Source organism: Chenopodium album, chromosome 17 (assembly GCF_948465745.1).
Source record: "Chenopodium album chromosome 17, dcCheAlbu1.1, whole genome shotgun sequence".
In the NCBI taxonomy this organism is placed as follows: domain Eukaryota; kingdom Viridiplantae; phylum Streptophyta; class Magnoliopsida; order Caryophyllales; family Amaranthaceae; genus Chenopodium; species Chenopodium album.
The window spans coordinates 41,614,421-41,629,654 of record NC_137850.1 but is presented as its reverse complement, the minus strand read 5'-3'; the positions used below and the strand labels follow the sequence as shown (position 1 = coordinate 41,629,654).

At 32.3% G+C, this 15,234-nt stretch overlaps 1 protein-coding gene across 2 annotated transcripts; it reads right to left on the bottom strand.

Moving 5' to 3' along the window:
• Window positions 1-3,893: 3,893 nt before the first annotated feature.
• Window positions 3,894-9,597, bottom strand: LOC145589742 (boron transporter 4-like). Of its 2 annotated transcripts, none has more exons than XM_081646422.1 (13): window positions 9,446-9,597; window positions 8,572-8,695; window positions 8,362-8,444; window positions 6,854-7,046; window positions 6,601-6,739; window positions 6,182-6,514; window positions 5,888-6,061; window positions 5,690-5,785; window positions 5,474-5,590; window positions 5,064-5,386; window positions 4,645-4,924; window positions 4,417-4,527; window positions 3,894-4,292 (listed from the first exon to the last, which is right to left on the bottom strand). In XM_081646422.1, exons 2-13 carry the CDS (start codon window positions 8,664-8,666, stop codon window positions 4,260-4,262), a joined length of 1,977 nt encoding a protein of 658 aa, XP_081502548.1. In that variant the 5' UTR covers window positions 8,667-8,695; window positions 9,446-9,597; the 3' UTR covers window positions 3,894-4,259. The 2 variants fall into 2 exon arrangements, with proteins under 2 accessions (XP_081502548.1, XP_081502549.1); XM_081646423.1 differs by having other exon boundaries at window positions 8,572-8,678; window positions 9,446-9,588.
• Between the last annotated feature and the right edge of the window lie 5,637 nt (window positions 9,598-15,234).

Below are 15,234 nucleotides of genomic sequence, written 5' to 3'. Positions count from 1 at the left end.
TTAACTTGTTTCATTTTTGACAAATTAGCAAACATATACAAACTATTACGAGCCCTAAACGTAGAACGAAAACAACATATGAGCCAATTTTACATGAGCTCTACTATTTATTTAAGATTAGCACAAGCCAACAAAACATGTCTTTTACTTAACTCAAGCGGCACAAGACGCATTGGCATGACATGTGAGCTTGTATAATTAAATTATATTAAGAAATATTAATGTTCAACATCATGCACATCGAGATAGATCTATCAAAAACACATATTAGTACATTTAGGCCTTGTTCTTTAGAGTTATTCTGCTCCGCTGTGCTCTATTCTGCTTTGCTTTGCTAAAATCTGCTCTGCTCTGCAGTGTGTGAAAGTCCTGCTCTGCTCTACTGAAATTTGTTCAACTCTACTTTGCTCTGCCAAGAAGCTCAAAAAAACATGATCAATAATATATTTGGAGTACAGTTTTATACAAATACATAAAAGCTCTCAAACTCAACAAGAGTAGATAATAGAGCCTGATAACATACCTCGTATATTGAAATTATTTAAGTACTAGTTTAGTGCCCCGTGCGATGCCCGGGTTGTTTATTGAAAATTTTAGAATAAATTCTTAATCTTTATAAGATTTGCTAGATTGTGAAGTATATTATTTTAACCGATTAGTATGTATTATCAGGGCCGTAGAAGAGGGTGTGCAAGGTGCCCTCTTGCACACGGCCTCTAATTTTAAAAGGGCCCATTTTTTTAATCCTTTTATTTTTATTTTTATTTTTAACTATTGATTGTATACGGAGTATTTGTTAGTCTTCTTGTTTATAACGCCGTCAAGTTTTAATGTAGCAAAACACGCAATTATTTTCATCAAAAACATTTTCCTCCCTTTATTCATACAAATTCTTAAATGGACCTGGTTCACACTAATTTATTGTGGACCACTAACATTAGAGAAAGTATGGTTGTTTTATTAATAAAAAAAAAGGGTCACTATAATTAAAAAAAAGTTCATTATGTTGAAATAAAAATCATTTTGGTAATGTATAGGCCTAAGTGGTTATTTTTGTAATGAAATATTTTATATATTGATCAATATGAATAATAAAGGTCACTATGTTAAAATTAGGGTAATAGCGTCGTATTTCAAGTTCACAATATTATTAAACGTTGTAGTAGTTTTAATAAAGATTACTATGTTATAAATAAGGTTACTATGTTAAAAATAATGGTCACTATGTTCAATATAATGTCAGTTGCGTGTGTATAGACCTCGGGTCCACAATAATATTATTGTGGACCAGGTCCACGCAAGTCTTTTTGCTTTATTCAAGCTTCATATTAATTTCTACAACTTTCCAAATTCCTTCATCAATTTAAATTAGTATCGTAGTATCTTAATTAAATCAATTCAATTCCATGGAAAATAATTTCTCCATTCAAGGATTTTTAATGGAAAATTACATATACTCAGTCAAATTCAAACGTTTTTTCTTCTATCACATTGGCAATGAACAATTAATTATATTTGATTTTCCATGATTATTTCATCTAATTCTCAATTGATAGAGAATCAAACAAAAACAAAAACCAATTGAAACTTCACTTGGGGGTATTGTTTTGATAGTTTTTTGAATGACTGATTTCATTGATTCCTACTTTGTCTATTGGTTAAAGGTAAAATTTTGATGTTTATTTTATTTCAATTTTTTTTAATGTTTTTGGTTTGATAATATCAATTGAAGCAATTTTAATTGATTTTTTTTTTATACGGTCCTAGACTCCTGGCTTCTAATTTTTCTATAGGCATGTATAAATTATATGAACGCAATTATGCAGTATCTTAATCATTACTATTATTTATAGTTGGATGAATTTTTTATTTTTAATTTTTAATTTTGCAATTTGTATGTTAAAGATTAGAATCGTAATTGGTTGTTTCTAGTTTTCTACGGACCTATAATTGTATATGTGACATTATTATTATAATTATGATGTTATATTTAGTTGATATATTAACATGAATAAAATATTTGAATTAATTTTGCATAATTGAATATATCATTGTTATACAAAAGCATTTTCATTTTGTAATGTATATATAGGAAAATTGTGCATTATCTAAATTATAGATAAAAAGTACTTCGTTTCATAATATAATTTTTACATCATTAAGGGCCCCTTTTTCGATTTAGAACAGGGCCCCCAAAATCAATGCTACGGCCCTGTATATTATTAATCTATGTTTTATGCTTTTAACTCTTTCTTTGTTCAAAAAAATATTATGATATAAAAAATAATTTATTTGATAATTTTTGAGAATTATAATCTAATAATTTTGTTAATAGAATTATAATTGAATTTGTACATTTAAAATATTGGTATTTTATCGAAAATAAAACTAATATTATCCTAAAATTCTATCCAAATAGAATTCTAAATTAACTTTTTTTTTATTTTATGAGGTCTATTTAAATCTATCCAATGTGGCGCGACACTTGGCGAAAAGTTAGAACGTCAAGTGTCGCTGTCTCGTGACCTGGCTAAAAGTTTAGCTTTATATATTAGTTATATGATATGTTTATTATTTATCTTAAATGTATACCTAAGATTAGGTGTGAGGAGAGCTCAAGCCATAATGATACTATACGTCTATACCTAAGAGGCTAAGATTAGGCAAGGATGCCGAACTTCTCATTTACTGTATCTGTATGTACATCAATTATCTTTTTGCAACTATGCATTTATGCATGATATGGAGTGCTTCCCAAAGGTCAGATAATTGTTTAAAAATTCTGTCCAAAATTTTCGGTAATACTTTTATGGACAATGAGTCAATGTCTCAATGATATGGGTAGTGCTTAAGGATACAATTAAATAATTAAAAAATTTCTATATTAGAATTTGTACTGCGTATTAATTTAGCAATGTAAAACAAAAACAAGCGTTGTTAATAGGTACAGTATAATTTATGTTTTTATTTCATTTATTATTTTTGCTTTGATTTAAATTGGCTTTATGTATCAATTTGATTTTTTTTTTTTTTTTGGAAATCTTTTTTTTTTTATTAATTACAATCAATTTTAGTAAACTATATATATGCTCTGTTGATGTATCAACTAACATTTATATGAATGAAATCAGTCATAGTTAGCAATTTAACATATTATTCACAAAGCTAGCCAAGTTATGCACAACTCACAATTGTTGTGTCATTGTCAAACTCAATATCAAGTAGAAGTTTGAATGGATTGAGCAATTTTGAGCCCATGTAATTGACAAGCAAGTAGACTCAACAGCTAAGGAAAAGGGATGGAATGCACATGGTCTTCTTTTGTTTGTTTTATGTATCACTACCGAAATTTTAATTTTGTCAATACTTGATTGACGGGGCTAGGGTTGACAATTGACAAGTATGGTCATGTAAATGATACATGAACCGTTTCTCATGGCTCAATCCACGTATTTCCTTTCTTTCATATTATTTGCACAATTTGATATAAATTAAAGAGAAAAAATGTCTAATTGTTATAAATAAATAAATAATATAAAACGGAGATAGTAACTAATTTAAAACTTAAACTCATATTATAGATTGATTGCTAAACATTTTCTCACTTTTATCTTTGGAGACTCAAACATAAACATAATCTACATAAGTGCGCAAAAACACACGAGAAAAATGATTATTTAAAATTTTGAGCCGTCATCCTAATGCAACCATTCTTTGAAAAAAAAAAAGCCTCTTGAGTGCCTCATAGGCCCACAACTTAGAATGCCATAAGCCCATAAGAAAATGAGCATGCTAGATACAAAATAAAACATGTCTTGAAATTTCATTTTATTTGGTCATACAAAGCACCAAATCCAATAAAAAAATACACATAGAATGGAAAGAATTCAATCTTAAAACCTTAAACATGTACTTGTATTATATATAACCTCAATCTTAACCATTTGGCCATGATGTCATTGATAAGTTTAATACAACGACGAACAATTTATGAAAGCAATACAATAAGTTTATGCATGATGAACTAGTATATGATAAGCCCCTCCTAACAAAGTGTACATAAATACTCGTGTAGTGAAGGGAAATCAACTTTGTACCTTAACCTATTCTTAAAGGTTATAACCTCAATCTTAATTTTTCGACTAAGAAATCATTGGTAGGTAATATCATACAAACTTAAAGAGTTCAAATTATACCGAAACTTTTATGATCAAATGATATTTTTTTCGATCTACTGAGTGTAAACATTCTTATTTGCTTCACTCTGGATGAACAACTTCGTGTGGGCGAACCTGAAAATGCACAAGTATAGCTAAGTTAAGGTAGTGAACAAGTTTTAATTTGATGTTAATTTAATCTATGTGCTACTATCAACTATAGAAAAACTAATGATCTTTTTTATAAAAAAAAATTAACCTGAGGATTTTCAAAGCTCAAGGTTCTGAGTTTAAACTCCCCTCTGCTGGTTGTCAGTTCATCAAATATCTCACCATCATCTCCTACCAGTTCATCGTCCAGAGCATCCCTCTGTAAACCAGTAAATACGATCACAGTCTTATACTCTTATTACCCTTATACGAAGTATGATTTTAAGATAGAAGAAATATAAGGAGTGTTGCAATATTAAGCTGTCAAATTACTTACTCTGAAAGACAAACTATGAGCGCGCCTTGGTGCACCAGCAATCTCCTCGTACTCAGCAGCATCTAGTTCTTGCAGATAAGCTGGGTGAAACAGCTTAGGGAGCATGTATTGGCGTATGCTTATGAGAAGGAAGAAAGGTAAAGGAAATAGAATCCCAGCGATTGGAATCCAGGTGATTCCGAAGCAAATTGCCAAGTATATAAACTGGAATATTGTGAAAGCAGCAATGTATTTGAAGGGCACTGATTCTACATAAGAGGCATGAGCATCTTCCAGAACCCTGCATCAAAAGGACTTATATCAACATAATTCGATGACAAAGGTTTAGTGACATTAAGCATCTAAGTAAGTGCATATTAGTAACTCGAAATGTAGCAGCCAACATTTTAGAGTAAGATTTTAGTTTATGTGAGCCTTACTTGTAACGCCTTGATGGGGTTACGAAAAGGAGGAGGATTCTTTCCCAAAATTGGCTTCCAGGGAGACTATCAATGGCCATGTACGCGAAGTATCCCCAAAGAACAGAGGTGGGTATCAACTTGATCACGGGCATAGCAAACAAAGCGCCTGCTACAAGGACTGACTGTAACAAGTTGCTCACTCTTTGTTCATTGACTCTAACAGGCAAATATGCATCAATGTGATCGAGTCTAAAAGGCTTGTTGTCCTTTGATTCAGGGCTGCTGTCACCTTTTATTACCGCCTGTTTTAGTTCTTCAAGCTCCTTGGCAACTACATAGGGCTAAAATAACAAACTTTTATGGTCATATTCATTGTTAATACTACTCGAGAATTACTGTTATTTAAAAGCATCTTATTGAGAGCTTACATCAGGACTTTGATCCATTTCGATGAAAACATTTTGCATTTGGCCATAAATCTCATTGCTGCTAGCATTCTTCCTAATGCTTTCCTTGGCAGATTCAACCATCTTCTTCCCTATTAACTGTAATTTGATTACAAAATACGCGAGTTAAGCTAAAATTATGACAGCAGTACTAGCAAGTAACAAGACTACGATCTTAATTAAATTTTGAACACATACCTGCTTTTTAAGACTAGCAAGGCTCTTAGTATGCATCGGAGATTGTGGAAGAACACCATTTGCAGGTGGAAGTCCAAGAAGTCCACAAATCAATGTCTACAATTCGCATTATTGTAGTTTCAGATAATCAACCACTTTAACAAGTTTTGATGAAATAGTAGTATATGATAAAATGAAAAGGAAAATAATTGATCATACCATAACTCCAAGAACCAAGATATCATAGTGGTAAGCTGAAGGTTTTCTAAGATTGAACTCCTTCTGTTGGGCCAATTGTGAAGCAACAGTATGATCGAAAAAATACAGTCCTGCTACCATCAAAGCCGGGACTATAGCAGCAAAAATGTATGTTACAGGCACCTTTGTCATATCCTGCATTTTAAACACCATTTCATACATCACAAAATGTTCAAAATTTTACAGCAAAGTTAATTTTTACAGTTTCTCAACTTTACTGTCATATAAACTTGATGTTGCAGAATGAATGCTTACCTTGATCACAGTCCAATGGTACAAGGATTCAGATTGCCAAGGCAGAGGACTATAGAGCCTTCGCGGTACACCCTCTGGAACTCCTTTGGGAATGCTATATGATAAGAAAGTCCAAACCACAACCATCAAAGGAACTCCATAATCTGCAGTGAAGCTTCTGATTCGCCCTGTAGAATACCGCCATGATCTTGCTCTACGACTCTTTAAGGCCGTAGAAAGAACACCAAAGGTAAAAATGAGGCCCAATAATCCATTTACATACCGCCATTGGAACTGGAATTTTTCTTCACTTGGATCCTCGGCCTTGGGGACTCCAAACTCACTTACAGCACCCTACATAATATAAAATCATAAGATCAATACTGAGTTTATGAAATAAAACAAAGTTTATCTAGTAAAGTACTTGATATTAAAACTACCTTGATTGCTTCTTGGATGAAGAGGACTGTAATCAACATGCCAAATAGCTCCCCAGCAATCCTTGTAAACCGGTTGATGATTGAGGCAACATTGAATATCGAAAGAAGAATTAACATGAGGGCGGTCCATACACAAACCCTGAGTAATAAGGTAACAAATTTTTGTAAGAATATTGTACATGTAGATAACCTTATATCAAAATCATCATGTTTTAAAGAAATGTTATATATTTATGAAATTTGAAAATTATACCATCCTGCCCAAGCTAGGTAGAGTTCTTGTCCCAAATCGGACCGCCCTTTGGCAAAGTTGTAGAGGTAAGAGTACATAATCACAGTTGGTTCTGCAACCCCAACAATCAATAGAGGTTGTCCACCAAAAAATGATTGTATGATCCCACATATTGCTGTTGAAGCTAGAGTCTCAACAGTGCTCAAACTTCCATCTACATATAGAGGAAAACATATACATCACTTTTGGCATACTACATAAATTTAGTAATGAAATAGTGGATTTTTACATTCATTTTAAAAAGTAACATATGTACATTGGAAGGTCCAGACTCTAGAGCTAAGCAATACTATATAGGAAATTTGAAACTCAGTATTTAATGTTCATTGAAATTTTGGAGTCTATCTTTTTCAAAGTTGGGCTTGTACATGGGCTAACCTAATACATGAAATAAGGGGGTCCAGCCTAGGCCCATGTGTACAATGATGTACAATGTATCTACCCAAATTAATACTAAAATTTCCTTTTTGTTCTCAAATCTCAGAACACGTACATGTAAATATGTACTCCATTTTGTCTTTTTACACTACACTACTTCTAGGTAGGGGTGTCAGTTCGGATAATCGGATCGGGTCTGATATAGCCGAGTCGGGTAAATTTTTAAAGTTGAGTTATACTAAATTATTATGTCTACAAGAGTCCAAATCTGAATCGGATATTTTTCGGGTCGGTTTCGGATCAGGTCGGGTGTGCTTTTGACACCTCTACTTCTATGCTATTATTTCTAATTAGGCAAAAGCTAACGAACGCCCCGTGGGCGTTGGATAAACTAAGCTAAAAGTAAAAATATTAAATTAATTAAAATTAACATTAATTACACCTATCAATGCGTGATTTTGTAATGCTTTCCCAAATTAATATCATTTGAAGTAATATTTTAAATGCTTATTCAACGTCCCGAGCGCATTCGTTAACAAGATCTTTCTAATTAAAAAAAAATGAATACATAATACTTCCTCCGTTCTTTTTTTATTGCACCATGAGGAATTTCACGCTTACCAATGCATTACTTTAACTATTAATATCTTCAATTATACTTTTGTAAAAATTATAAAAATTTGATATTTGAAAAGTTAATTTTGAGACGAATCTAACTAGATCCCACATGACTTTATTTTTCCTAATGGATAATTCACAAATGATGGTCAAAGAAGATTAAGTGAATAGCGTAAAAGTCCTAATGGTGCAATAAAATAAAAACGGAGGAAGTATTACTATAGTAAAAAAAAAATTAAAAAAAAAAATCACTAATTTATTTGTTAATTAATTGTAGGGTTAATCCTTGATTTTATTTATATTAATAATTACCTGTATTAAAGTTGTGCGTTGAGACTTGAGAGTATAAAAGTCAATATATTGTACACCTTACGATTAATTATTAAAAAATGTACTCCGTATTTTTTTTTTCTTTTCTTTTTTGATAATCCTAGGAAAACAAAAGTCAAATAACGGTGTAAGAGGAAGAGCACCTGTATCTCTGCTGAGTTGTTCCCCAAAGGCTATGACAGGAAGAGCAGAAGCAAAGAAGATGTACGTACTTGGGGCCAATATCCTATACTCCCAACATCATAAATAAATTTATCAATTTTTTTAAAAACAGACTTCACTTTCATTAATTAAAATCAAAATATAAAAATCAATATTCTTTTAAATATTGACTTAGAGGGATAAAAGTTTACCCAAATCCAGATTTGATACCACCAACCCAACCTTGCTTGTAACATGCCAATCTTCCTTTGACATCATCTACAACTCCTTGTAATGGTCTTCTCATTTTACCAATTTCCTGGATTTAATATTTACCTAATTATTCCAAATAAATTAGATATGATAAATTATCCTCGATTATATATAAATACATATATACTTCGTATTAGATTATATATACTACATGTTTCTTTTGTTTTGCATCCGTTGCTATCAATTCAGATAATGCTAGTTTATGCATCGATATTATTTTTATTTGAAAGATTATTTCTCATATCATCATAGTGATATGTGAAATGAGTAAAGTAGTCAAATACGATGTATCATATATATATTCATATTATCTAAAATACTTCATATAATATTTGGTCATACTAATACATACAAAAATTATTAGTATATGGTTTTAAAATGCTTTTCTATTTAATAGAGACACTGATGAATTGTAACAATTTGAAATAGATAAAGTATTATTATTGCTAAGACGTTGAATTGCTAACAAAATTTGTTGTGTACTGTTTCATTGCAAAAAAAAAGTCTCCCATGAACATATATACATAAATTATTTAGGTTATAAAAACAAAAACTTTTATTTTTCTTAGCTTTAACAAGAACTAGTAAATTGGTAACTCAAACAAAATCAAAAAAATATTAGATAAGTGCCTAAACTTAAAGAAATTGCACTAATCGTTCATTTGAAGAAGAATTTATATTTCATAATGTTTCTTTAATATGTAAATATACATGTAAATATTACCAGTTTTTATATACATACATCGATATGACATGATTTAAATAATACACACTTCTATATACGCAGTACAGAAGATAAGGGTTAAAACTTACAATATCAAAGGAAAGACGCCGGAAAATACCACCGGCGTGGGAAGTTTCTCTCTGTATGTAGAGTTAAAGGAGTAGAAAAAAACTTTGAAAAAAATTAGAGATAAGAGAAATGAGAAGGGTTCAAGTGAATATGGGAGGTTTAAAAAGACCCGCCATAGGACTGGTATTGGTAACGTAAGACTTCTTAGTGGGGCCCAATTCGTTAAGGTTTTTTTTTTTTTTTTTTAAAAAAAGTTCATTTTTCCGGCAGGTTGGTGGGGCCCAGTTGATGGAGTAGATTGTGTGAGGATGAATACGAGTATTCCTTATTTTTCTGTTTGAGATTTCTTGGAAAAAGGAACTAGCTGTCACAAGTACTGTATGGTTTGTGTCAACTGTCCGTGATCGTTTTTTACTCGGATCTTTCTAGAATCTAGAGTAGCTTGATATGAGTAGGGATGGCAATCCATCCGCGTGGTTCCACCCTACTCCGCCCCGATTCGAGGTAAAAAAATCCGCTCCGAGTCCGAGAAACAAATAATCCGAGTTCGACTCCGATAAAATAATTCAATTCCGAGTCGGAAGAGGGTCGGAGTCGGATCCTACAAAAAATCCGAGAAAAAAATGTGACTCCGACAAATGTCCGACTCTGAAGGATTATCCAACTCCGACTCCAATAGATAGTGGATTTTTGTGGGGGTCATAGTGGCATTGGGTGTAGGTAGTAAAGACCCAAATAACCCAATTTCTCAAAGTATATTGAATAACGAAAAAAAAAATTCGAAGTCGGGTCAGATCAGAATCGAAGGTCGGATATTGAAATCAGAGTCGGATTCGGATTTAGCCTCCGACTTCCTGTCGAGTCGGAGTCGGATTTAGCATAATCCGCTCCGAGTTCGACCCGTTGCCATCCCTAGATATGAGTATGCTTTTTGTCCTAATTAATTGTCACGTAATTAAAATTTAAGGTACTCAAATCATATCACAACATTATTGATTGTATTGTTGGTAAGATGAGAAGATTATTCAGAACAAGAGATAAGTTGGAGCAGGAAATGATTTTGGCACACTCTTAATTGATTTTGGCACACCCCTATGTTTCTTATATAGGGGCCGGGTGTGCCAAAATCAATTTCCGTTGGAGCATATTTAAGTAAGGGTGGTGGAGTATTTTAGTTAATCTCCTGCCACTTGCTAGAGTACGTCCTAGGTAAAAATGTCTGATCTTAATTTAAGAGAATACGAAATAGTTTTTTTTTTTAAAATAAAAATAAAATTCGATCGGGCAGTCAGCATTCAATCGGGTGCGAGTGCTTGCAATTTCTGGGTCATCACTCGGGCCTGAAAATGCCCGATCGGGCGGTGAATCAGCGAAATTCATCTCCACTCTCGCGCTCGATCGGGCTGCCATAGCTCGATCGAGAGAGCTTCAATGTTGCTTCGTAGCTAATTGTTCATGCTCTAGTTCATGCTCTAATCCTTGTTTAATTAATTACAACACCATAACCTAAGTAATTAATCAAACAACATGGAATTTGTCTTAAATACTCTAAATTATTCAACAATCCTCCCCCATTTAGAGTATTAAATAAGACTCGTTGCAAATAACATCATCATCACAAAACAATCTTATGCATAAATGAAAGTGTACAAAGACTTGAACTCCCACTTAGTGAAACATACAATTTAAGAATTTGTTTCCATTTGATATCGTAAAACGTTTGAACCAAAAGCAACACATATTGGAAACTTGAAGACATTACACACACATCATTTAACAAATCACGGCATCAATTTTTTTTCTTAATTACAATAAATTATGTAACTTAACAACTTAGGGCGTCATTGGTGATATATACTTACTAGCTATTCATTAATAGACAAAAATATATACGAGTATGAATGTGTCATATATATTGATGTTGAATTGGAATTGGAATTGGAATTTCTATTTGTGTGGGTATTAAGAGAATTTCATTAATTAGTATATTCTGTCAATATGTCGGATTATGGAGATAGTGCACTTACAAACAATCAAGTGAATTAATGACGATTGTTTGGGAGGGTAGGGTTCCAAAGACGTCAAGATCAACCTAAATTAACAAAATCCAAAGATGATTTATGTATGGCTAAAATGCTCAAATCCACATGATGATGCCACATAAAAAGAAATTAATTCTGGCTATAAATTCATCTAATTAAAATATATATGTGCATATACGAGCACCTAGTATCATACTTCGTATTATATAGTGTTATTATGGATGTTAATTAGTTTAATTGGTTAAATTATTCAAAGTGATACGTCAAAGATCAAATCTAGTACTTTATATACATTATTTGCTCTTTGTAGCTCTCTCTATACTAATAATTAAAACAATCTTTGATTATTGTTACATATAGAAAAATAATACAGGAAGCTAGATTGTTAACATAACTGAATGTTTAGTAAAAAAAAATTGTTATAATGTGATTGCTTTAATATGTACCACATCATAGGCGAAGCTACGTCATAAGTTTTGATGAGATCAATTGACTCCATTAAAATTTAAAACGTACTTTTGAATTTTCATTGTAATTTTGGATTGTATATAGCCATTATTAATCCCTAATAAAAAATAAAAAAAAATTATATTTTAACATCACTCCGGAGGGCACAGAGCCACTCAGCCACAGACATATGTACCCTTGTAATAATGTTTTCTTACCTTGCAAAATTTTGAAAATTTTATTTTTCCGTAATTTAGGATTTGCATTATTGTATGCTTGTTTCTCTTAATCATGCACCCTAGCTAAGTAAGTAGAATAACAAATCTAAGATTTGACAATTATCAAATTCTTTTACAGAAAATGAACTTTGAATGGTGATTAATTTCGGGTCAAGTATATTTCCTTTGCCCTTTATTATATGTATCAATGAGATATCACACTTACTAATACATAACTTCAACTATTAATATATTATGTTAATCCACATAATAGTAACTATTGGAAGAACAATCCAGAAACATTTTCCTAATAATCCTAATCAATTAATTATTAATTCATGATTAGCCCATCACCATGCCAAATTTCCACCGACTAATATAATGTTTAATTAGGGACGGCACTAAATAGTTGTTTAGTTAAGGCAACAACAAAATACCTGATATTATGCCCTAAAGCTTTCCTCAAACTATATGAACGTTTTGAAGAAGCTTATCTCAAAATAATAATATATATATAATATGGTTAATAATTGCAATTGGCTAGTTATATGAAAGGGTATGTTCACATTTACTTAATTTTAGTTCAGTTCAGTTCAATTCAGTTCAGCTCCAATCAGTTCAGTTCAGTTCAGCTCTTAATATCCCTCTCTTATAAAATATTCATTTCAGTTCAGCTCCAATCAGTTCAGCTCACTTCAGTTCAGTTCAGTTCCAATCAGTTCAATTCAGCTCAATTCAATAAATGTGAACATGCCAAAAGTTAAGTAGATTAATAGAGTGTATTGAATTCATGTAAATCATTGCTATAAGAATAACATAGAGAGCTATTTACGATTTGTGAAGAAAGTAGATTAATAGAGTATATTGAATTCATGTAAATCATGCAGTTAAGTGTTTGCCAATTTTGCTGATATCAACACTTACGATTGTGAAGAAAGGACAATTACTTAAAAACATAATTTACATAACCAAAGTCAATCAGCCAAAAGTTAACTGAACTACTCCTGCCTTGGCATTTTAATTATATTATCGCTGATTTTAATTATACTCTATATATTAATTCCATATGTACTTGAATATATGTTCGACTCATTTACTGATTTTTGCACGATTTTAAAATTAATCACATGCAAAACTTGAAATCGGATCTCATTTACATCATAACCACCCTTTGACCCTTTCTATAGCTAGTTATACCAAAGTTAAATATCAATAAGAGAATATTTGTGTAGAATTATTTTCCTCATCATAAAACCGTATTAGCTACTTTTATGAGTCACTGTAAACATATGAACTTATTTTAATTTCTCTCTTCTCTTGACCTAGTTCATGTACAAAGTGGTCTTATAATAATAAGACGGTCCTAATTCATGTTGTAACCCCCTATTTGTATTCTGATCTCTAATGCGTGAACTTAGGCAAAAGAAATTTATTGAAATTCTTGGTCTAAAATACTTGGTACGTGATATAGTGATTTGTGGTCTATTTGCCTTTTCGTAAGACATTTCTTCCATTTAGAAGGAGCATATGATGTTGACTGCATTTCTTTTTCACTTAAGTCCAAATCTTGTTTGATTCCCTAGTATTTTGCTGGGATTCAGAGTACTTTTATACAGTACCATATTTAAATACTCCGTATTCACTTAATTTATACAGAGTATTTCGTGTTTTTACTAAGTACGGAGTACATTGCAATTACCAAGCTTGGAGTTGGTGTGTGAGTTTGAGGTCACAAGTTCAAGCCCCATTAACTGCAAAATGTTTAGGAGTAGGGGGATTCTCTTACCTCTCCCATCTACTCTCAAGCACTGACCTGCGGAGTTGGACTGGCTAAACCTATAAGAGGTATCGGTTTTGTAGGGTTGCCAAGTGAAAGTACTTGGGGGTAAGTTACCCTCCCCTCTAGTCCCAAGTGCTTGACCCACATATATTGAACCAAAAAAACAGTGAGCTTGAAAAGCAATACAGTACTATTTAACAAATGGTGAAAAAGTTCAATCTTGACTTGCAAGATGTATAAACCATAAACAATGCAAAAGGATGCGTAAAGTTGCAATCTTCTAATTAATTAATTACATGTTTAATTATAACAAAACGAATGTATGAATATATTCTATTTGGTTTTATGTACTATTTTTCTTAGTTCTCCGCAAGCATCAAATGGACAGATATGTCGAGGACCTTAATCATAGTACTAAACGTTTTTCTTGTTCATTATAAAATTAACTTTATGATACGTTTTCAAATATTTGATACGTTTTTATTATAGTTCTAAGGTTTATCATTTTGGTTTTAAAACGGAGACTGTAATGCTGGTTGGTTCAATAGGTTTGATGTGAAGCTATGTTAAATAGATTCTTCGTTTCACCACAATTATTCATGTTGGACCATCGATACTTGGACATAAGTTTTTATTATAGTACTTTGTGTATCATTTTGGTTTTAAAACGAAGACTATAATGCTGGTTGGTTCAATTGGTTTGACGTGAAGCTATGTTAAATATATTCTTCGTATCACCTCAACTATTCATATCGGGCCGTCGACACTTGGACATAATATGACACTCGAATACTTCACTAATTCACTTTTAGTTGAAAATCATGAAATCTTTTTTACAAAATAGCTGAGTCGGACATAGGTACCCAAGTTCATATAACTAGCGTGAAGCTGAGCATCATGACCTAGTTTTTGTAAGGGTGGCTCAGGCACGGAGTCGGGGTGAGATGGGTATGAAGTCAGCCGAGAAGGAATCACATATCCTGGCACGGCGTAGAAGAGGATTGTTTGCAAGTTGCGACCGTGACTCTGGTTGGCTCTTGGCTGGGTTGGTTTCCTCGACTTGGGATTGGGTAATATGGGTTGTTACCGTTAGTTACATGGTAAGGGAATGGTCAATTGGTCACTAGCACCACGCTCAATGTGTCAAGCTTGCAACGGACAGTCGATGCCTCAGTGGGTGAATTACTGAAGTTTCCTTCAGAAAATGTTGCAGCAGAAATCTTGAAGTTCAGGGTTGCATCTTTTATTTGATGAAATTATTGGCATTTTTTAGTGCAAAGCAAACAAGAGCAAATGGGGAAATGTACACCACAAAACAATCA